The following is a 22,903-nucleotide window of genomic DNA, read 5'->3' on the forward strand; positions in this document are numbered from 1 at the left end:
TCTCAGCCCCACCCCACCCCACCCCAGCTACTCAGCCACAGAGCTTGTGCTTTCATGTTCAGGAGCAGGTCGAGGGGAACACACGATGAGTGCACAGCAGAATTTCTCAGTGGAACCATTCCCCATCAACTGATTCAAATTGGACACTCAATTCTTCAGACAGAAGAAATCACATGCAAATGTCCCATGTAAATTTGTTCAAATACAAATCTGACAAGCCTTTTTTTTAACAGGCCAAACATGTCGTGGTGATTTTCTTCAACAGCAAGCCTTTTATTTGGACAGGTGCTCAAGGTCATGTTGGATTTAACTTGATAGTCCACACTACCACTCTAAAACCAGTCATCTATAAAGACAAGCAGTGTTATTGAACTGACTTTTCCCTCGTCACTATGGAAACTAGACACGAGGCGTTTGAGTTCTCTTTTTTTAATCTGCAAAATGACCATTACTCATGTGAGAACAGCACTGTAAAACAGGAATAAATACAAAACACTCATGGTGTGGCCAGTCTAATTCAACTCCAGTGGGAAGTGGGAAGTGCGGTGGCCGGTGCCCAGCCTGAAATGAGCAATCAGACCCTTTCAAGGGCAGTCATCCATCAAGATGAAGCTTGCTGTCCAAACTTAAAAAGAGCTTAATATTCAGACTTGCACCATGAAAAGCAGGTCAAAAGCTCTAATTAGTCGTCCGACTGACAGCCTTGACAGGACGCTTCCTCTGACCTGTGCTCTCTCTCCCCCAGGGCCCAGGCAGATGCTGCAGTGGGAGCTCTCGCCACGGACATCTTACAGGGGATCGGCCACTCCGCCCCAATGGAGCTGTGAGGCAAACACTGCACTCTATTTATGCTCAATGTGGACTTTGGATTTATTTTTATACTGCACATATTAAAGACACACTGTTTCCACTCCAATTGTCCTGAATGTATGTAAACAGACATGCCATTAAAGCTAAGTAAAACTAAGACCAGGCAGAGGGGAAATTTAAGTCCATTTTATTGTTTAGCCATGTGATATCCATGTCTCCAATAAGCACAGCAGGCTACAATAATTAGGGGTTCTTTTCAAAACCTTCTAGAGCTACCATCAAAAAAAAAGAAAAAGTGACCCCACCCATTGCACACCCTTTGGAACATTTCAGTGACACTGGAAATGGTGAGATCATTTAAAGCAAGGGGGAAAAAATCCAGATTTGGACCTTTGCCAATTCTTTTTTATACAAAAGCTACACAATGTTTACACTTGTTCAGAGTACAATTCAAATGATTATTAGTGTTTCCTACACCATAAACTTGATAAAGTCTTTAACTGATGGAGCATCACCACTAGAACTTAACACTATGATAGACTTAATAAAGGAATACAAATTACTGCAAAAAATAAACAAAAACAAACCAAAAAAGGAAACATAAAGAAACAGAAGACCAATATCATAAAGCAAGCTACATAAGTACCATTACAGACAGAGAAATCATTAAAAAAAATAAAATGTCATAAAAAATACAGGCAAGGCTAGGGTTGAAAATTCCATCTCTTAGGATCCACTTCTTGGGCTTCCTTCGTTCGTCAAACATCCACCCCACAGACTCCTCTTCCGTTCAAATCTCCGACCCACGAGGACCAGAACAAAAGTTTTTTTGTTTGTTTCTTTTGTTTTATTTCCCCCCCCACCCCACTTGTTCCCATAGGAAACTCAGCTTGAATGAGTGTGTCAGGCACTTTCTGAGATACTAGCCCCCTCCTCTTGAGACCGCCCAGCAACTCTACAGGCCAAATCACAATGCAGGTTCATTCAGATCAGACGATACAGCTGTGAAGACAGGAAAGGATAGTGTTACTCCTGCGACAAGCACACCTGCACCACACACTCAAGCTACACATCATTAGTGGTGTGCGCAGCATGCCACAAAGCAGCTCTTCCCCACACAGAAGCCAGGCAGTGGGTGAGGGGGGCTCCTTACCTAAAAAGTACTTGGTATTTACAGGTCGGTATCAAACCAGGCCAGCTGATTGCTGTCGCCTGGCGGCAGGCCGTCGATCAAGTCGTGAGCGTGGCTGAGGTCAGGCAAGCCTTCCACGGGGTAGTCGGGGCCAGGGTGGTGGCCTCCCATGTCGTGCTCCATCATGGGGTCCATGGGCATGCCGTCCTGGTAGGTGCCCGAGTGGTAGGAGCGGTAGCTGGGGTCTGGGGTGGGGAGTGGCGGGTGGGTGGTCAAGAGGGAGGATAAGCACACGCTATGGTTAGAAGCCAAACAAAACAAACCAAACCACTAAGCACTACACAACCACCAATCCACTCCAGTCAGGTGAGAGGGCTCCGGTGAAAAACCCAAAAAGAACAATGTCTGTCTACTGTATTTTTACAAGACCCACTGGAAGGGAATCCATGACTGACTCAATGTTTAGGCTGATTATTTATGAAATTCAACTTGCTCATCTGCCACTTGCTACTTGTGTATCGTCATACAGTGTTGCAATTAAAAGCCAGGACTGACAGCAAATGAGGGCCGTGTCATCTTAATCTATGTGCTCAAGGGTCTTAAGGAAGCTGAGGACAATGGACAGGCTGCTCTGTGCTCTCTTTTCTACATACACCTCCACACCAGGCAGTGATCAGCAATAAGGAGAGCATGCCTTTAGTCACTGCTTCAGTTAAGTCATGTTAAAACCAAAACACCAGTCAGCACAACCTGCTGCTTATTAGTCTGTATGCAAACCATGGTGAAGTAGAAAAGGATGTGAAACTCACCGTCCTGTCTGTAGCCCAGAGGCTCTCCCTGTGCGCCCATGTCCAGGCCCAGCTCTCCCGTCTGTGGACACACACACACACACACACACACACACACACTCATCAGAGGGGGAACAGCACACTACACACACACACTTATAAGTAATCAAAAGCTAGTTCTCTTGTAGGACATGCCACTATAGGTGACTAATGTGCCATTCATAACATTAAGCGCAAATGTAGACTAAGGGGTTAGTGTCTGTTGGCGTGTTACCTCATTCCAAGTCATTGGCTCCGTTCTGAACAGGGAGCTTGTCAGCTCAACAGACAGGCGCTTCTTGTAGTCCTGAGGCTTGTCCTCCGACATGCGGAATAGCACAGCAGCGGCATACGTGGCTGGTAGGGAGCAGAGGCGAGAGAGCGTTAAGCCCAGCAAACAGCCCAACAACAACATACATGCACACACATACACTTCGATTGAATTGACTAAACAAATTGGGCCCGACCCTAGAGCCGAGACGCAGGTAGGCCATCTGATCTCTAGACATCGACTCCAGCGATCAAGGTGTCAGTAATCAAATTTATGACCTCTATACCAACAGCTTGTTTGATGTGCCAATGGATTTTAAAAACCAATATTGGCAAAACAGCAAACTACACAACAAACAAGGACGTTTGGAATTCCACTCAATACTTGTGTTTTTTTTTGTTTTGTTTTGTTTTTAACACAACCAGAATTTAAAACTACAAATCCAGAAAAAAACACATATTCTAATGCCTGATTTTTCCCATTTAATCTGTTCCATTAAAGAACATAACTTTCAATACGACATTTGGAGATGAAGTGCAGTGTGCCGTATATAATGAGTTTGGCTGGAAAAATGAGCTACTGAAATGAGAAGTCTGACACTAGCAATGAGAACAATCTCCCTGATCAGGCTTCATTTATTTTACAGCCTGTGGTCAAATAGCAGCTTGTCAGCAAACTTGTTGCCAAGACAGAGTCACAGATGTTTATTTGTCTGTCTGACTCTGCATCAACAGACTTTACAGCCTGCATATGCAATCTCTACTGCTTGCCATAATCATTTGGGAACACAGTCTTTCTTCTGCCACAAACTTGCTCCCTGCCCTGCAATGTGTGCAATTGTTGGGATCAAATGACAGTAACATATTGTGCAATGAGCTTTCCCAACATGCCATTTGAATATTGATTTCTCACCCAGGCTCAATATAACAAAGTCAGGACTGGACATGACCACAGTGCTGGACCTGGAGGGTCGACTGTGTTTAAAGTGGAAACGTACCGACACCCTCGTTCCTGGAGTGCAGCAGCTCTGTGAGTGGGGCGGTGGCTCCCTCAGCCTCAATGGCTTCTGCTGCCTCTTTGTCCTGAGCCAGCTCACACAAGACGCCAGCAGCCACACGCTGAATGTTCTCAATTGGAGAGTACAAGAGCTGGAGGAAACCAAAAGGCACCATTAGATCAGAGGCTCCTCCAAGGTATACGTACGTGCTACACCAATGAATCAATCCTTGGTTCAAACACTGAATTCTATTGCACACAAAAGTATCATTGTGATCCGACATGGATGTAGCGTCTCCAGACGTACCTGGACAAAGAGTGGAATGGTGTTGAGTCCCCGGATGACAATTCTGTTGTGAATGTCTCTGGCCAAGATGTGCAGGGCTCCTGTGCACCCCTCTACAATCTCCTCCATGCGAACTCCCTCCTGAGGAACACATACAAAGAATATTACTTTCCCTGACTCCAGCTCAGCTCCTTATCCATCCCTGTGCAGAAGTCTTTCATCCATCCATCCATCCGTCCCTTCCACTCACCACAAACTGTTGCTGTGTGCCACCCATTGAGGTACGTCTCTGGGTGTCCTGGTGTGCCCTCACCAAGAGCTGCACTAGGCGTGGGATGGCACCCTGCTCACGCAGAGGAGCGTGGTTGGCAGGGCACAGTGCCAGGTTACGGATTAGTCCTACAGTGGCCTGGAAAGGACAAACAGGAGCACCATCTTTAGAAATCTTTCAGAAAGAGAGAGGACCAAACATGAACCACAGCCAGGCCAGAGTGCAACTCACCTTAATGAGAGGCCAGTGTGAAGGTGGGTGCAGCAGCTTCACCACTACTGGCAGGCCGTAGTGCAGCCGCACGGCATTCTGGGCCATCTCGGCATCCTGGTGGCGCGAGGTGAGGTGGCGCAGGGCACAGATGGCTGGCTCGGTGATGTCCTCGCGGTCGCCAGCGCGCAGCACGGTGCGCACCAACGCCTCGATGCCACCCACCTGGCACACCATCATCTTGTTCTTGTAGTTGTTGCAGGTGAGGTTGGACAGGATGCCCGCTGCACACGTCACAACGTTGATGTCGTCGGAGCCCAGCAGCTGCACCAGCGTGCCCAACAGACCCTCCATGCCCTCCTGAACAGAGCAGAGAACAGCCGTGCATCAGCTACTGACACTTCCACAGCAACGCCATTAAACATTTGGAACATTTTTGAAGTTTACAAGTTTAAGTCGCATGTCTGAATCAGTAGCTTTTTTTTTTTTTTTTTTAAAGCTAAGTTCAGGGTCTGCTTAGGTTCAGCTCAGTTAAGTAAGCAGGTTGACCCCCCCAGTGAGAAAGGCAGGAATGGCTACTCTTTACCTGCATCACATCTACTTCAGCTAAGGTCGTCTTCTCCATGGAAAGAGTGGGGAGACAGAAAGAGAGGTCTCATGTAGAGTGGAAGAAAAGGGAGGAAAGTGCACAAGAGGACGAGGTGCGTGCAGGTGGGACGAGCGCAGGAAGCCAAGCCTTACCTGTTTGGTGGCAGCGTCTGACAAGTTCCTGAGGGTCCACAAGCAGTTCTGCACCAACCGCTGGCTGGGGTCCGTCAGGTGCAGCCCCAGAGCCTGCATGCCACCTACAGAGCAGCCAATCAGCCGGTCAGCACACACAAAACACCACAATGCAGCCAATGAGGATGGCACATTAATAGGCCATTAGTGAGGAACTTACCAGCTTCAACAATGGCAGGTTTGTTGCTTGAGCAGACAGAGAGTACTTTAAGGACTCTGCTGGTAGTCCACAGAAGCTTCTCATACGTGTAGGTCCTCATGATGTTGACCAGTGCCTGTGGGCCTCCACTGGCCAGAATGATGAGCTACAAGAGGAAGTGGTCGGTCAGCTACTGAACTAATGGAGACAAAACTACACCATGGCAGCCATTAAAAAAATAAATAAAAAACAACTCTTACTTTGCTTTCTTGGTTGCCATAGGCCAGAATCTGAAGGCAATCTGTCGTGATGGCCAGGAACTTGACATTGGTCTTGTTGAGCAGCGCCACCATCTTCTGCAGGCCGCCAGCCAGGCGCGCGGCCATCTTGGTTCCCTCCTGGTGCAGGAGCAGGTTGTGTAAGGTTGTGATGGCGTAGAACAGCACCGAGTCCACTGGGGAACTGAAGGAGGAACCAAACAAGAGAACCACACTCAGCATCCATACAAACACACCACACCGCACAGCAACTAAGCACAACTCACATTTAGCAGAGTGGGCAGTCCTAATATACACTCGTGAGCCTTACCCAAGCATCTTGACGAGGGCGGGGATGCCGCCGGACTTGAAGATGGCCAGCAGGCCCTCTCTGTGGTGGGAGAGGTTGTGCAGTGTGCCGGCGGTGCAGCGGGCCGTCTCAACGTCGCCCGTGTTCTGCATGGTCCGCACGATGGCCGACACCATCTGCGGCGAGCGCATGATGGCATGACGGGAGGCCTCCTTCTTAGACAGCTGGTGTACCATGACTGCTGCCTTGTTCACCACCACCTGAAAGAAAAAGACATGCACTTCAGATGCAGGTTCGACTGCAGTCTACTACATTTAACAGGATTCAATCTGTGTGTGTGTGTGTGTGTGTGTGCTGCGCATGTGTACCTGGTCCTCGTCGTTTAGGAGCTTGGTGAGCTCAGGAATGGCGCGTGTGGCCAGCTCGGCGTCGTCCTGGTAGTTGATGAGGTTGACCACGGCGTGCTTGAGCATCTGCGAGGGCTCGGCCAGCCTCTGCACGTTGGTGGGGTGGGTGCCGTCAAACTGCGTGGAGGGGATCTGCATGCCCTCGTCCAGCGTCTCGGGGAACATGGCCGCCCGCACCCTCTGTGCCCGCGTGAGGGCATACTGCCCGTCCATATCTGAGGAGACACACCACGTCAGTGCCACTTGCCCGGAGGTTCCTCACCACAGTAAAGCTCTACTGATGTGGAGGGGTGGACAGCGTGTACCAGAAGCCTACCTGCAACTTGGTCCTGAGGGAAGGACTGGTTGAAGCCCTGCTCCCACTCGTACAGAACCTGGTTGTCCACATCGTCCTCCTCTGGGTTGCCCTTGCCGCTGAGGGAGGGCGCTGTGGTGGTGGCCCCAGAGTGGATACCAGAGTCCAGGTAAGACTGCTGCTGCCAGTGGCTGACGGCAGCCTTACGGTCCGGCTCCATGGCCATGTCCAACTCCATCAGATCCGCTGGGGGGAAAGGCAGCAGGACGTTAGAAATGCACCCAGGCATTACCATTTAGATAGGAGTACAGTTAAAAAAGTGTTCATAGTAAACGTGAACCATCTACACAAGACTACACAATATGAAACCTATAAAATACAACACAAAACCAGTTAAAATTATTTTTTTATAATTACACTAACTAATAAGTACTGAAATGAGTTACTTTGTCCTTCCTCTAACACATCTTTCATATTTGTTTTGATTTGAGAGCTGTACAAAACTCAAGGCCCTTGAATATTGACTGAAGACTGCTATCCATTCAAATCATTATACAGAGACTAGAATGGAAGAGAGGACAGAGGTGGAGAGGTGTTTTCTGCAGTGGGGTGCGACAGCGGGGATACTCACATTGGGTAGCCATGTTCCTCTCACAGCCTGCAGCCTGCACAGCTTCCTAATCTGAGAACAGAGAACAGCAGTCAACCACTGTAGCACAGCACCAGACATACACCACTCAAACAACAGGGTTACATTTGTATACTGTGAAATACACTTTATCAGCACTGCGGCTGCCCAGAGGTTCATCACATCATATCGCTCAGATTAAAATAACCACACAACCCGAGTTGACCCAACATCACACACAAAAGGCTCAGCAGCTAGTTAATGTTAAAACCAACTGAAAAATGTCATTTAAAGAAGCACACAATTAAACTAGCCTACACTGGATATCCACTTTCCATGTCCTATCACAAATGCTGAGCCAACTTGCAGGGAAAAAAAAGATTCAGAGTACTCAACTGCAGCTCATAGCTTATAGCCTACTACCATAGTACACAACTTCAGAAACCACTTGGAAGAATCAAGGCAAGTTTTGGTGGTTTCAGATTCCGGTTTCCAATGACTGTTTTGTAAGTGTGTGTGAGCAGAACACCACAATGACGGCAGACTGAGAATCTCCATTTCCTGCTGACGGCCTGAACACACAATGAACAAGTGTGACTCAGAGCAGACTTCCTCTGATCAGAGAGATTAGCCAGAGGTGCATGAATAAAACCTCCCAGTCACCACACACACACACGCGGCAGTCTAACATATAGAAAAACCAAATTTGAAATTAAATTTCAATTTTCAAATGCAGAAAAAGAAGAAAAACAAGACTGGAAATCACACTCAAAAAGTAGACTTCAAAAATCCAAAAATTCTTGTTTTTCTACAGTTTTCATTTGGAGCCTATGCACCAACACTGTAAGACGCAGGTTTATTATTTTGGATATTTAATTTTCAAATGCAACCACAAAATACAGCTAAAACAATAGTCACAAAAGTGCGTACTAGCCTAGTCTTCCAAGACAGTGAATCCAAACTGTTTCACAAACTCTTATCAAGCAGCTCTACATACTGCTCAACAGTATAATAATGACCCATCCACACTAAGGTAACTGCCCATTTAGGCCTGAAGTCTTCAATTGAGCCTTTACCTAAAGGTCATTCTTGCCCCTTCCCCCCCCACCATCATCAGGACTGAACACCTCCTCACAATGGCCTGCAGTGAGTCATCCAGACCTGGGGCCACCCCACCCCCTCCCATTACCATATCATTAGGGTTTCACCCTCATGTCTGACCTCACAGCACCCCCTCTCATGCGTTTCCAAAGCCCCCCAAAACGCCCACTTCACATTACAAATGAGGCAAATCTACAGGGTTTGCGTGACAATATCAAGTACATTTTCAAAACCTGTCAAACCAAAAGTGTCCAACAGTAAAAAGCTGTAAACAGCAGTTCATTGACTGCTGCATTTCAGTAATGCTCAAATAAAAAGATGATGTTTTAGATAGATAGAGATAGATAGATACTTTATTGACCCCCAAGGGGAAATTCAAGATGTTTTAGCACATCCAGTGAGTGCCCGTCTGTGAGTAACGCAAAACATCGCAAAACATTAAATTGTATTTTAGGACATCCTTGAGACATAACCCTACAGAAAGAATGTGTAGGCCTGATACTGGAATTTATGCCACTCATAGCATACCTGTTGCAGACATGGAGTATCTCAGAAGCAAAAGCTGTATGACAACTGCATTTTACTTTGGGGGGGGGGGGGGGGGGAGAGACTAGTGTTTAGGGACAATATTGTCACAATAGAGCACTGATAAACATTGCACAATATTTGTGTGATATTGCCTCAGAAGCTACAAAAACGGTACTGTGAGAAGAAAACCACGGCAAGATGGCTGCAGACATTTCCAGCATACAAAAACAAATTATATGGTAGAAATATATTGCAGAACTGAATCCCAATACTTGCTGTATCGTAAAATGTTAAGAATCACAATACATCATGGTCCAAATGTTGTGATCATATTGCTGCCTCTGCGGCAATTCCCAGCACTATGCTTTACTGTCAAAGATTACAAAACCCCCCCACACATGCACGCACACCTCCCTAATACTTCCACTGCACATGGCTGTGAATGAGCCTCAGTCTAACTACACCAAAACCATTAAAGCTTCACATCTCCTTGTTTTTCCACTGTCTTGACTTGCATGCCACGACGGAGCCAATTATCAAGCTTTTGGCCTCCTTCCACATCCTCAAACTTGAGTCACAAGAAACCGCTGTAAAGCAGGCCATGGCTGGAGCCCTCATTTATTCACCAGCAGGAGCCCAGGCAGCACCACCGCCAGCATCAGACTTCCACCAAAACATTTCACATGTAGCAGTCACTAGGCACACCCTTTATTCAAAGCAGCACACCGCACAACTCAGAGGCTACATTTTGCCAATGGTCCTGTGATGGAACTATGCCACGGTTTGTTCACAGCTCAACTAACTTTTTCACATTGCAACACTACATACATAGTCACAAAAAAATGCTTATTGACTATTTGGTCAGCATGTCAACGAAACTGTGGCCCCCAGCTGCTGTGCTGACCAGCGTTTGATGGTGGCATGGCCTGGTTTAAGCTGCCTACCAGCAGCTGTGGCACTACAAGAATGTGAGGAGTCAGCAGCCAGGGCCTCATGAACCCACCACCCAACTGCCCCACCAAAAACAATGGCAGACCCTGGCTGCTACCCCCACCTCAACACAGCCCAAATACCACAGGCTATTCAGTAGACCGGCCACTCAGACAGACTGCTAAGAATACATATGGACTCTGATGTCCTCATCCAGATCACTTTATGGCCAACAGCATCCTAATAGAACCTCCCTACACTGGTGACCCAACGCCAAATGGTTTCAATACCACCAAATGCATACAAGTGGAATCAAGGAAAATACACCACAACAGAACTCTGGTAACTGGTCATGATGGAACATAAGCCTATCACTATGCATGTGTACTCAGATTAGTAATGCATATTCTAACTGGAAATGTTGAACATCAGGCTGCGACACAGCCACTTCATTGAGCGAGGTCACCTGGCTTTTAGACATGGTAAATTAACCTTCACAGATTATTTAGAACAACCACACAAGGAAATACTAAAAGCTACAGAGTTTGCTCACAATGACCAGCAGAAACAAGCTGCCACATTAAACATTTGCCTTTTCAAAATTACAGTCACGGTTGGAAGACAGCCAGTCGTACAGACTGTACCAGACACCAATTGTACAGTGGTCAATTACACATTTTGCTGTAATGCGATCTCAACAACAAGACACCTAACAGCAACTTGTCATAAGTTGCCTAGCTGTTACAGGCACCAGAAAATTATTGATCAGACAAAAGTAGTTTATAGATATATTCTCACTATGTAAGGAATGCTTAGCCACAGCGACCATAGCTCAAATCAGTGACCCAATAATTAAGCAGCTTTCCGTAAATCTTAGGGCCACTGTTAAGAACAAAAAAGGTACAACTGTATGTGTGTGTGTGGTAAAAAATATATGAGGTTATGTGGTTAACCATCGCTAACTACATTTTGCTATACAGCAATTAGGCTTCCCAGTTCCAATGTTAAAGAAAACTACCTCTTCTCCTAACTTGATTATGCCGTCGTATTCTATGGGAAGAAATGCGCATTGGCATCGAAGTATTTGACTACTGGGGGGGGAAAGAAAACCCACCGCGACAAATCTACACAACTCATCATTGCAACGATAGTTCACCCATTCACTAATGTCGACATTAATGTGCAATGAAAGTCATTTATTTAAAATGAGCACAACGGCCAACATGAACATATTGATCTGCGATGCCCCTAGCGCGAACGTAGGCTACGCTTCGTCGGCGGCACCAAGTGGCATTTCCCTCTACCTCGCCCGGCTTCTGGTTCTATACGTATTTTTAAAAGAGCAGGGAAAATAACATCAAACATGTGGGGGTATTTCCTGAACCACCCTCCTTGTTAATGTTTTGCACGCCTAAACACGGTGCTTTACCGAGATCGGAAGGATTCAGCGAGTCCCCACCCCCACAGGCAGGTCTCGATCACGACCTCGGCTCCCTTTACAAGTTACCGCTACCAGTGCAGACAGAGTCGGATTTCAATCCAGGCTCCTCCTCGACTTCCTTTCCATTCCAACCACATCGGCCCAAGAATGTTGTATCCCTTTGTCCCTTTCAATAAGTAATATGCAACCATGAAAAATCTTTATCGAAGCACGTTTGAAGAAATAACAAAGTCAAAACTTTACTTTGCGTATTCCCAAAAGCAATGGTGACTTAGACTGATAAATGGCGAACAACACGGACACAGATTTTAGACATGTGCCAAACACAAGAAAAAACAGAGGAAAACGTATTCCCATATAATGAAAATTATGTTTCATTAAAATAACAACGCATGGTGTTTAAATTGTACGTGGTACCGCATCGTTCTACCTTGAAGCACCACGAGCTAACATAAGTTACCTATCTTACTGGCTTTTGGGAACTAACGTTAGCTTACTCAGACTCTTATTAATTGGCCAGATCAAAAGTTTTCCTAACCGAGTAAACACAAAAACAGAAATGTTGGGTGATGAAGCCGCCCCTGCTGCAAGACCGTAGCTCTTGCTTAAAAAGCATTGCATGAAGTTCAATCCCTTCAACTACCCACCACCCACTCCATTAACAAGGAGTGTGTACACAAAGATGTTTTGGATGGCCACGCATAGCCAAGTCACTAAGTTAGAAAGCATCACTAGCCAGCCAATCTTCCACCAAGGCAGATGCCTGCGATAAAGTTAACGTTACATTACCTTAAGTTTCTTACATGACTAGCTCTAGAGTTAAATTATCTGAGTAACATTGCTATTATAAATCGAGGCTCACAATAACTCGATTAATGTTCATGTTAAACCTAGAGCACAGTGGGATATCACAATGTTAACGTTTGCTGGTTAACATCAGGCACGAAGTCTGCTAAGACGACCGCTAGCTAGGAAGCGCTATTACTGATAATACAAGCCGACGCTGCAACCAATTAAAAAATACAAACGCACGTAACCAGCGTTTCTACAGATCAACGTTAACCTAGCCTTAAGCCGTTTGAAACCACAACAAATATTAACGAGAAGGTCAACTTATTTCCGCGATAACGTTAACGTAGTGCATCAGCACTACAAATCAGAGGCAATCAATGGTTACCAGTTACGTTAACGTTAGCTTGCCAAGTTTTAAAGACTCCGATAATGAGTATAATATTAGCAGATGAGCGGCTACCGTTAATGTTACCCAAGAATATCAGCCCAAACATGTTCCTGTTAACGTTATTTACAACTCGATATAAGACAAACACGTTCACAAGCAGTTCCCCAGTAATTTCTATGTTAACGTTGATTAAGCCAGTGAGGGCTTCAGCTACTACACCTCCCGCTACAAAAGAGTTAAAGAGTAACCGGTATCCAAAATAAGATCCCCTGCACATTAAGTAGACGGTTAGCTGAAATTAGCTAACAAGCTAACGTTACAGCACAGCTATCGTAGGATACAAAATCTCAAAGCCAACTAGCTAACGTTACATGGTTATGCTGATCTAATGTTAAGACAATATGTTGCTAGCAACACCACTAATGTTAGCGACCATGTGAACACAAACCGTTAGATAATAAAGGAGCACTATTTCAGTTTTAACTCACCCGAGAAAAATAAGTATATCCGTTTCTCCCGTCAGCTGTGCAAATCAGTGGCTTGTGTAAAAACAGAGAAAACCAACAAATCGCCACTACTAGGTTACTCCACCTCCAGTCGCTGTTGACGAAGACTCTCCGCACACCAATGTTGCCTTGGCAGGGTGTGAGGGGAGGGAAGATGGCGACGCATTCTGTGCAAGCCATTATAACAACTCTTGCGGTTGCTGTATCCTGCCGCCACTGAATAAAATAGATACCCTTTTTTGAAACAGAACCGTAAAATAGACCACAAAACCTCAGAAATTAATACAATGATGTCTGAAATTTGTATTTTCATTTAGCATATATACAAATGTAATGTAAAAGATAAAATATGCTTTAAAAAAAACTACTGTATTGGCGTGCATGCGCAGGGATACAGTTGTGATGTGAGCGACTTGCCTATTCATTAACTTACGTCTCCTCAGCGATGTGCAAGCTGATTGTTTTTTTACTTTTTTTTTTTTTACTTGGGCTAGGTATCAGACTACAGTGTGATGGACCTAAATAAGTGCTGATTTACCGTTGGAATTAATTACTCAGTCAAACAGCATTTGGAAGTCAATTTATCATTTATCTGGTTGCATAGACCCATGCCATCACATTAGAGGGCGTGGAAACTTTAGGATAGGCTACCTTCCATCTCAAAGGAACCATACAGCGGGGTATTTGTCTGAGGTCAACTTGTTGACACACTGGAGGTCAGTTCATCTGCCGATGCCTTGTCCAAACCCTGTAATCTGGCATGTTTTTATGTCACATAGGCTTTCGATTAATTAATCAGTTGCCTTGGTCTGGCCATGTTTCAATACAGAGCATTTGTACAAAGTAGAAAATCTAAAGGACCTGCATCAGCGCATGGATAATTCTGTAATCACAGAACCTGAAACCTGTGGAGTAGTCAGAAACTGCGTCGACATCAGCACAAATAGGCAATGATAGATAGCATTGCAGTGCCAACACTGAGTGGTAGCCTAGCTTATTCTATCAGTTGACAAAGCTACGGGATCATAGAACAAGTCTGATAGGCTAATTGAAGTTTTTTAAACACTTCCACTAGCCTATTTTGGTCAAACGGGAAACTAAATAACTGTTTTATATGTGACTTGAAAATAAAACGTGTAGCCTAAATAATGTAGCCTATTTCTAAAATAAATCACTGCAATGTAAAGTTCAGAGGCTTGTTTTGTATAGGCAAATCCGGTTAATAGCAAATATTTCTGCTTAAAACACAGATTGTGAATGTCGCTGGAAATAAGTGGGCTAGGCCTACACAATATGTGATTTTGGATGGCCTAAAAGGATGAGGTGAAGGTGGAACCTTGATTTGTTCTGCTTCTAAAGTTGAAATAAGCCTCAGAGAAGGTTATAACTAAGCTGTAGGCTAAAGGCTATATTTTATGATTGCACAATCCATTAGGCCTATTATTAGGCCTTGCAAAAGGGTGAAATATGTATAGGCTAGGCTATAATGACAGAAGCTCGTAATTTGCGTCTTGGTTATGTCTTAATAGTTTAGATTGGCAATATAATGCAATACATGTGACCAGTGCAGTTTGTTTCCAGTTTGAGACCATTTTCTGACTTAAATGTAGCGAGTTATTAATTTCGAATTCAGAAGCAGGACTCTAACCTGCAAGCTTAAGGAAAAGATTAAAATATTTACTTTAGAAAGATGAACCAACTCACCTATCATCATCATTTGATATTCAATTAATAATTCTATGTTTACTCAATGAGTTTGTTAAAAACATCACCTTTATAATTAGGCCAACTCATTAAATCAATCTCAGTTGGTATTTCCATTTTTTCCTTTAGTAGGCCTACTGTTCAAAATGTGAACACGACTAAATGTAAAAAATAGAACATCCTAAAATCATTTTGACAAGATTGCACTTTTATTCCAAAGGATAACTTAAATGTGGTTGGCTGCTTATTAGCCTTCAAGTAAAATCCTGAACAGTTTAACATAAACATACTATAGCCTAATTACAATCCACGAAGTACAACTCATAGTTGAATTTATAGTTATAGTCTATATATATATAGTTATAATTTATATAATATATATAATTTACATAGTCTATATATAATATATAGTGGATAATTGAATTTAACATTACAATGTGCTATGCTACCCCTTGTATAGAGGTGGTGAGTTTGATTAACTTAAATCTCTCATAAACATATGTGTTACCCATAGTAACTATGTGTGTAGCCTATGACACACATTCATAGATATTTGTTTTTACAAACCATTTAGATATCAATGGTGGGATGATGATTAAAATAGGTAGGGCTATAATTTACATAGGCCTATATGGATCCCAACCCAATATTTTGTGCATAAGTTAGGCCTACATTTAGCACAGCCACCAATAGCATTTAAGTCCACAGACTACCTACTGTGATGCACCCGCCTCCGAGTTTTTGCAGAACAAGAAGACTGTTTATGTTGGTGATGTTTTCTGTAATGAAAGTACAAGATTGTATGAACAGAGCTTTTAAATTATATTACCTACAATATTATAAAATATTGTAGGTTTTCTGTAGCTTAGCTTACTGCGAGTGCACCCCCACCCCTTCATATATATATTGAAAAAGAACGCATTGACATGAAAAACTACCTCAGCATTACATTTGTAATGCCTGTACCTCCTCAGTAGCAGTGAGCTGTTTGGTAGTCACATGTTGTGCTCATAGCCAGGAGTGTTACATTACCTCAAGGAAAACTCAGGTCATACATCCCCACATGGAACGACTGGATACACTGAGCAGTTGATGTGTGTGTATATGTATATTTTTGTGTGAGACAGAGTGTGTGTGTGAGGGAAGGGGGCGTTCCCTTGGGATACTGCAGGGATTGATGCAGAGTTGTGAGGGGAGTGGCTCCATTCTTTGCCAATGAAAGGAGGCAGCAGACTAAAAACCCACTTGTGTGCTGGCAGGATTGTGTATCCTGACCTCTACTTAGCCAAGGGTCCTGACTCCACATCCTGACAGGGACAATATTTGCAGCACGGCCGTGTCAGAGCACCCAGCTAGATAAGGTGCAACCCTGCTGCGACCCAGTGTGGCAGGGCCGAGATGTGTTAATATCCATTTAGCAGTGATCTCGACAGTAGCATGACCACATAACACAGTCGTATTCAAAACAAATAATCTGCTAAAATACAAGCTAAATTCAGTCAGGCTTCTGAAAGGACATGCCACTGCTGCTTACGTGAAATACAGAAATGTCAGGCTTGATGCTATTTATCTGATATACATCTGAAAGAACAGCAATTAACATTAACACTCTAAATTGGCATCATAAAGTTTCTTGAAAGAATTGTTACAATCATCATTCACAACCAGTATGTTCAAAAACATAAATTGCATGAGCAAATGCATTTGTCCTCTTTGGAAAGAAAAACACTGCATTTTTTTGTTAAAATCTTATTAAGCTATTAAAATATCTTTTAAAAAAATACAATGTCCTCTTACATACTTTTCTTCAGTGCTGATGCACAATATTTCCTGTCACATTAGCAGAAACAATAGCCTATTGATTTATTTGCAACATTAGATTTGCCTTGATGAAAAGATCACAACATTCTTAATGTTAATACATACATTTAATAAGAAATTGATGAAGTAAAATATACACATATAAATGTATAATAGTTTTGGTTTAAAAGCATACATCTTGCTCCAGCCATATTCTGAAAACAAATTATGTCCACTTATCACCATTAACAGCATCTCTTGGGCCAAGGTGTGTGCGAGATGACCAGCAATAAATACAACCTAACATTGCAAAATAATATTAGAAGCAGACCATAAATACCAACCAGAATAGATGTTGGAATAGTCATTGCTACTAGCCCCCTCAGCCATAACCTGTGTTAGCCTTCTACTGCCCTGACTCTGAGGTCTGCTATAAGTCACTCGCTTCATTAGAAAGGGTAACAACCTGAATCCATGCTTCCCCCCTTTTGTGTCCATTGTTGTGTTGACAAACTCAGCTTTTAGCGACAGTCTGTAACCACAGCAATATTGTTGAGATTTGTTCAGATTGATGCAACTGAATGCCTGGATAACCATTTAGATGGGCTTTAGCAAATAAAACCTGACTTGGCCTCTTTTCTCTTTCTCAGTTAAATTTCTAGTGACCACTGAGACACATTTTAAAAATTTCAGACATGTTTATTTGCAGACAAAGCATCACTTTTTGCACATATAATTTCAGTATATATCAAATTCAGATTTTGTGGGGCCTTTATTAAAAAAACACTGAAAAAATATCCAAGATGGCAACACTAACAGCATGCACATCCAGTAATATAGACTTTAATTACATGTAGTCTCAGATCAGGAAGGTCATCATATTCTCTATTAAATGTCTGAAGAATAACATCACCAGGAAATATTGGTTAATTTTCACACATATCAGAGAGATTTGATTCAAACGCAATGTCCAATAATCCATTGTCATCACACAAAGAAAGTGAAACATTGATTTGATGGTCATTCTTGGTTTTGATATTTTTTCTATTTAAATATCACAGCTGTTATGTGATAAACATCCCTTTTGTAGTCTTCAAAAACTACCTATACTTCTCCTCAGCAAACCTGATCTGTCAACAATTAAAGGAAAGGGATTGAAGGAATAGAAAAATAAATTGTGACAATATAGACGTTATGTGAGTTCTGTAGCTGAATAATAAGACTTCATCAAAGAATCATAAACATTTTTCAAAATGTAGTGACAGTCTAAAATGCATTCATTATGATAGTGCAAAAGGATTCTGTATTGCAGTGCATGATTATTTATTGTATATCGACACAACGATTTGAAAATAAAGCAGTTTCAAATAGTGTTCAATCTGTTCACCTCCATTTCCATGACTTCCATGCAATGAATACAATTGTGATTTTTAAAAAATAGCAAGTCAATTTTATGGGGATTTTAAATTTGTGAATGACATGATAACAAATTCTTGGAATACATAACTCTATATCCAATGCCAATTTAACATATCATATTCTCAGGCAAGTTGCAGCATGACAGCATATCATCCAAAGTTAGATGGAAAGATTTTAGATGTTATAATGCATCTCATTAAATTTATTACCCTTAGTAGAAATACCCTGGTGGATTATGAAGGGGAAAATTTCTATCAGACCTGATAAAGGGCCTGCTTGGTATTCAGCAGTAAAATTTCTCCTGGAATATCAAGCCAATGCAATAAGTCTCTCATCCTGACTTGTATTGAACAGGATCTCTTACAGAGTGTTGATTTGTAGGCTTGATGCTACTCTGAAAGAGAAAGAGCTGCCTGTAAACAATGGTGGGATTTAAGAGCGACAGTGTATGACTGAGCACTTCTCTTAATCCAGTTAATGGACAAAAAGAGAAGCCTGTATTATGTATTTAAAGGCCTGTTGAGCAGTGTTTTTCTGTTACAGCACACTCCTGTCATATCGTTATGAGCTGATGTGAGGAGCGTAGCACTGTATTGACATCTAGAAGGCGCTATGACAGAGAGGAGGAACTGACAGGAGTGACACAGAAGGGTGAGGTGTGTACTGTACAACACCTTTGTCTAGTCAGAAATGTGTGGGATATGATTATGATTTTTACTGGTCACATACTGCAAGTATGCTCTGTTGTTATTTTTCTACTCATTAAAAGATGTATTGAAAATATAAATATAGAAATATTAAGCTTCAGTTTTATGCATTTAAAGTGCTTGCCATTTATTTAATAGGATATAGCAAACAAACACATATTTAAATCCTTAACACACACACACACACACACCGACGGACATAAACACACACAAACACACACACACACATGCACACACATGCACACATACACATGCGCACACACACACGCACACACAGACACACGCTGTTGTTAGAGCCAGCCTTTGAGGTAATTGTAATAATTCTTTTGTGAAAGGATTAGAGGAGGACTCTGGCAGTGCAGTGCAGATGGAGACGGTGGGAGAGTGCTTTATATCAGTCTAACATTTTTAACACTGATCACTGATTAAGAGTCAAAACTGCCTTCATATGACTGATTCATATTCAAGACTTCAAGAATTCATATTAGCCTTATTTATTTTTAAGACTGAAATCAAATTATCCTAATTTATTGTCATGTCAAAATTCATATCGGTGTGATTCATATTTAAGAATAATTTCAAACTACTTTGATTTATCTTTTAGAATGACATGCTTATATATAATGCTTATATATATTTTTTCATTAACTTCTCAATAATCTGTGCTAAGTGACTTATTTCTACTGCTGTTGCAATTGCTGTTTGTTCATGCTGAGCTCTGATGTATCCTAAGACTGCAACATTTCACGTCATTTTTTGCACTGCGTATCTGACAAGAATTCTCACAGCTCTGTGAAATCAATTAATTTTGATCCACTGGTTAGCTGTAATGAGCAATTTACTGCATGCTGGGCTAACAGACATCCAGCATCATGCAAGTGCATAAAACACATTATTATCCTCACACACACACACACACACACACACACACACACACACACACCTAACTAAGCAGCCCCCATCATGGTGCATGGATCTGTGCAGACAGTGGATGCAACTTCTCACCATTTGGCAATGCAACAACTAAAACCCTCAATGAAATGAAAGCATTACAGGGGGTAACTAAAGGAAACTCTAATACTGACGCAAGGAGAAAAAAAAGCAACAAAAAGTGCTGGATTTTTCTGCTTGTCGTGAAAGTGTGAGAGAAAGACAGAGAGGGACAGAAGGAGAGGGGATGGGAAGAAGAAAAAGAAAGCAGAGGAATATAATCTCATCATGCAGGGTCCATGGTGCCTATTTACCCAAAATGCAAAAGGGGGGAGCGTTCTTTAGAAGCGCCCTGCTGAGCCGAGTGAAAGGCATGAACAAATCAAAGACAGAGCTCATCTGTGTTTATATTGCCACACAATGGAAAACCTACTCTTTGTATGGCATTTTTCTGTCTTTTCTTTCCCTCTGTCTTTTCCTCCCTTTATTAGGGTACGAAAAACGCCGCACTGCTCTCCCTCACTCACTCACTCGCTCGCTCTCTCCTCCTTCCCCTCCCCCCTCCCGACTTGTTCACGCCATCCTCTCCTGTCCTTCCTCCATACAGAGGAAAATTAACATCTCTCTCCTCCAGGAGAGATTTCTGTTTTGTATAATGCAAAAATGCTTGCGTTGTGACTTTGAATGGCTTTGTGGGTTTGCAGGTGCATGCTTCGCCCCCATCTGTCTCAGCCTGGTTTCCAAGGCACATTCTTGTGCTGATGTGCTGTGCCGCTCAAAGGTATGTCTACCTCTCACTCCACGTCTTTGTACAAATGGTGTCTGTTGTCCCTGTCTTTGTCTGCCTGTTCCATAAGAATCTCCTCTCTCTCTCTCTCTCTCTCTCTCTCTCTCTCTCTCTCTCTCTCTCTCTCTGTCTCTGTGTGTCTGTCCCCACTCTTCCTGTCCTCTCACCTCATTCTCTTCCTCCTGCGTGTTTTTCTCTCCTCAGTGACAACAACGATAGAGGCTTGTGCAGTGATAAGCAAACGTCATCCTCCTACTCTCTGTCATGTACAAACTTACACACACACACACACACACACACACACACACATGCAGACACACATATGCTTGCACACACTTGCGTGTACATACTCAGGCACACATGCTTTATCAAAATATACAACACAACACCATCCCAAAACAGAGGCATAAGGCGTACAGCTGAAATGGTTGCCATCATCTGTCTATATTTGCATGGAGCCCATACTCATTATCACTCAAGCCTGGCAGATAGTGGGTCATCCCATTCAGCGTATCTCATGTATTTTTCACACGGATAGACAGACGTTCCATATAGTGAAAGCAGACTGACACCTCTCCTCATCCTCGTGTGTGTGTGTGTGTGTGTGTGTGTGTGTGTGTGTGTGTGTGTGTGTGTGTGTGTGTGTGTGCCATAGTGAAAAAGACAGAGAAAGTAGGGGGTGGGCATATCCCTGTGTCAGCCGGCTGCATTGTTCTGAGTTCTCCTCATCACTAAACCAACAGCAGACTCCACCCGATATGCACGCGCACACACAAACACACACACACACACACACACACACACACACACACACACACACACACACACACACACACACACATGCATACATAAATGTGTACATAAAATATCTGCACACACACACACACACACACACACACACACACACAGACACGCACACACACATACACATACATACCCAAATAAGCATAAACACAAATGTGTGTGTACCAAGACAATTCTCCTCTTCCTGTTAATAGTTTGAGTCTCTGTTAATGTACATGTTTGACAATCTAGTCAAACACCTTCACTGCCTTGCTGTACATTTCTCTGTAATTATGTCACATTGGCTTCTCACATTGAATTGACTCGTGCCATTAAACTACAATAAGGCTACATTAGCTTCTACACTAATCTCTATGAGCTAGAAGCATATGGCTATTCAATGTTTCAACAAAGATCTTCTCAGGTTTGAAGCTCCTGTCAGAAGACTATGATTAATCGGCATTTAGCACTGTATCGTCATCTTAAACAGGAGTATCAAGCAAGCAGTAGAAGTGAACACAATGCTCACCTTTGTGCATTTGTGAGGGGCCGCAGCATCGTTCCCATCACCCTCCAGAGATCTCCCTACAACCTATGAAAGCCTCTCCCCTGCTCCCACAGCTCCACACGTCGGAGGGAGAAGTGAGAACTCATTTCAAATTAAAAAAAGGCATCGTGCAAGTCAAAGCGGGCCGCTCTTAATCGGAGCGCGAGTGGCAGACATGCTATCCCGAGTGTGCCCAACTCTCATGTGCATGGCTGCGGCGACAGATGCCTCTTTCGGGGGCTTCTTTTCCTTCTCTTCTCTATCTTTTTTAGGGGGGCCGTCTGCGCCCCAATATTTTAAGCCCAATTTTCTATGGTTTGATTTAGCGGCGATGGGCTTGATGCGGGGAACAGGACGCACAGCTCAGCGGGTGCCATTAGACATGGTGCTGTGGCCCACATGAAAAGGGTTCAAGAGCAACGGGGGTGCAGGCGTCTGCTGCTGCTGCTGCTGGTGTTGGTGTTGGTGTTGTGTGTGTGTGTGTGGGGGGGGGGGGGGGGGGAGGGGGGGGGGTGTTAGAGGGTAAAGGGTGTCACAGAGGGAGAGAGCTCAGAACTTTCTCCTCTTCTTTTCCTCTCATTTTCCCACCGGACCCTGTGGGCCTGGAGCTGTTCACACTACTGTGTGTGTGTGTGTGTGTGTGTGTGTTTGTGTGTGTGTGTGTGTGTTTAGCACATCAGTGGAGTCCGGAATGGGGATGGCACAGCTCGGCTGGGTGAAACCAAACCAGCTGCCGCTACGGAGCTCCAGACAGAAGCAGGAAAGGGGGGGAAACACATTTGCAGTTTTAGGCCCAGGTGTCATATTTAGACTTTTCGAATGAGATTGAATTGTCAGACAAATTGAATTCTAATTCATTCATTGGTAAATACTAGCTGCAAGATATGTATTTCGGGTCGATGTTGGCTCTTCCATGTAGTT

The 22,903-nt window shown here is 43.4% G+C and overlaps 2 protein-coding genes across 4 annotated transcripts in view; one reads left to right on the forward strand and one right to left on the reverse strand.

The window, feature by feature from the left end:
- Nucleotides 1-902, forward strand: part of ulk4 (unc-51 like kinase 4) — an 87,928-nt gene extending 87,026 nt beyond the window's left edge. Inside the window, exon 37 of the mRNA XM_076281124.1 lies at nucleotides 746-902. Coding sequence (XP_076137239.1) covers nucleotides 746-827 — 82 coding nt within the window. The 3' untranslated portion in view covers nucleotides 828-902. The remainder of the gene's footprint in view (nucleotides 1-745) is intronic.
- Nucleotides 903-981: 79 nt separating this feature from the next.
- Nucleotides 982-13,444, reverse strand: ctnnb1 (catenin (cadherin-associated protein), beta 1). Of its 3 annotated transcripts, none has more exons than XM_076281126.1 (17): nucleotides 13,288-13,444; nucleotides 7,623-7,668; nucleotides 7,013-7,237; nucleotides 6,658-6,911; nucleotides 6,311-6,549; nucleotides 5,983-6,184; nucleotides 5,744-5,888; nucleotides 5,545-5,648; nucleotides 5,390-5,419; nucleotides 4,825-5,163; nucleotides 4,573-4,731; nucleotides 4,344-4,463; nucleotides 4,038-4,188; nucleotides 3,005-3,126; nucleotides 2,752-2,812; nucleotides 1,964-2,187; nucleotides 982-1,812 (listed from the first exon to the last, which is right to left on the reverse strand). In XM_076281126.1, the coding sequence occupies exons 2-16, from the start codon at nucleotides 7,633-7,635 to the stop codon at nucleotides 1,982-1,984; spliced, it is 2,370 nt and encodes a 789-aa protein (XP_076137241.1). In that variant the 5' UTR covers nucleotides 7,636-7,668; nucleotides 13,288-13,444; the 3' UTR covers nucleotides 982-1,812; nucleotides 1,964-1,981. The 3 variants fall into 3 exon arrangements, with proteins under 3 accessions (XP_076137241.1, XP_076137240.1, XP_076137242.1); XM_076281125.1 differs by having other exon boundaries at nucleotides 7,623-7,673; XM_076281127.1 differs by lacking the exon at nucleotides 5,390-5,419 and having other exon boundaries at nucleotides 7,623-7,673.
- Between the last annotated feature and the right edge of the window lie 9,459 nt (nucleotides 13,445-22,903).

Source organism: Alosa pseudoharengus, unplaced genomic scaffold (assembly GCF_046254945.1).
Source record: "Alosa pseudoharengus isolate Yale_2024_CS ecotype anadromous, Long Island Sound unplaced genomic scaffold, YU_APseudo_1.1 YU_APseudo_1.1_scf_12, whole genome shotgun sequence".
In the NCBI taxonomy this organism is placed as follows: domain Eukaryota; kingdom Metazoa; phylum Chordata; class Actinopteri; order Clupeiformes; family Clupeidae; genus Alosa; species Alosa pseudoharengus.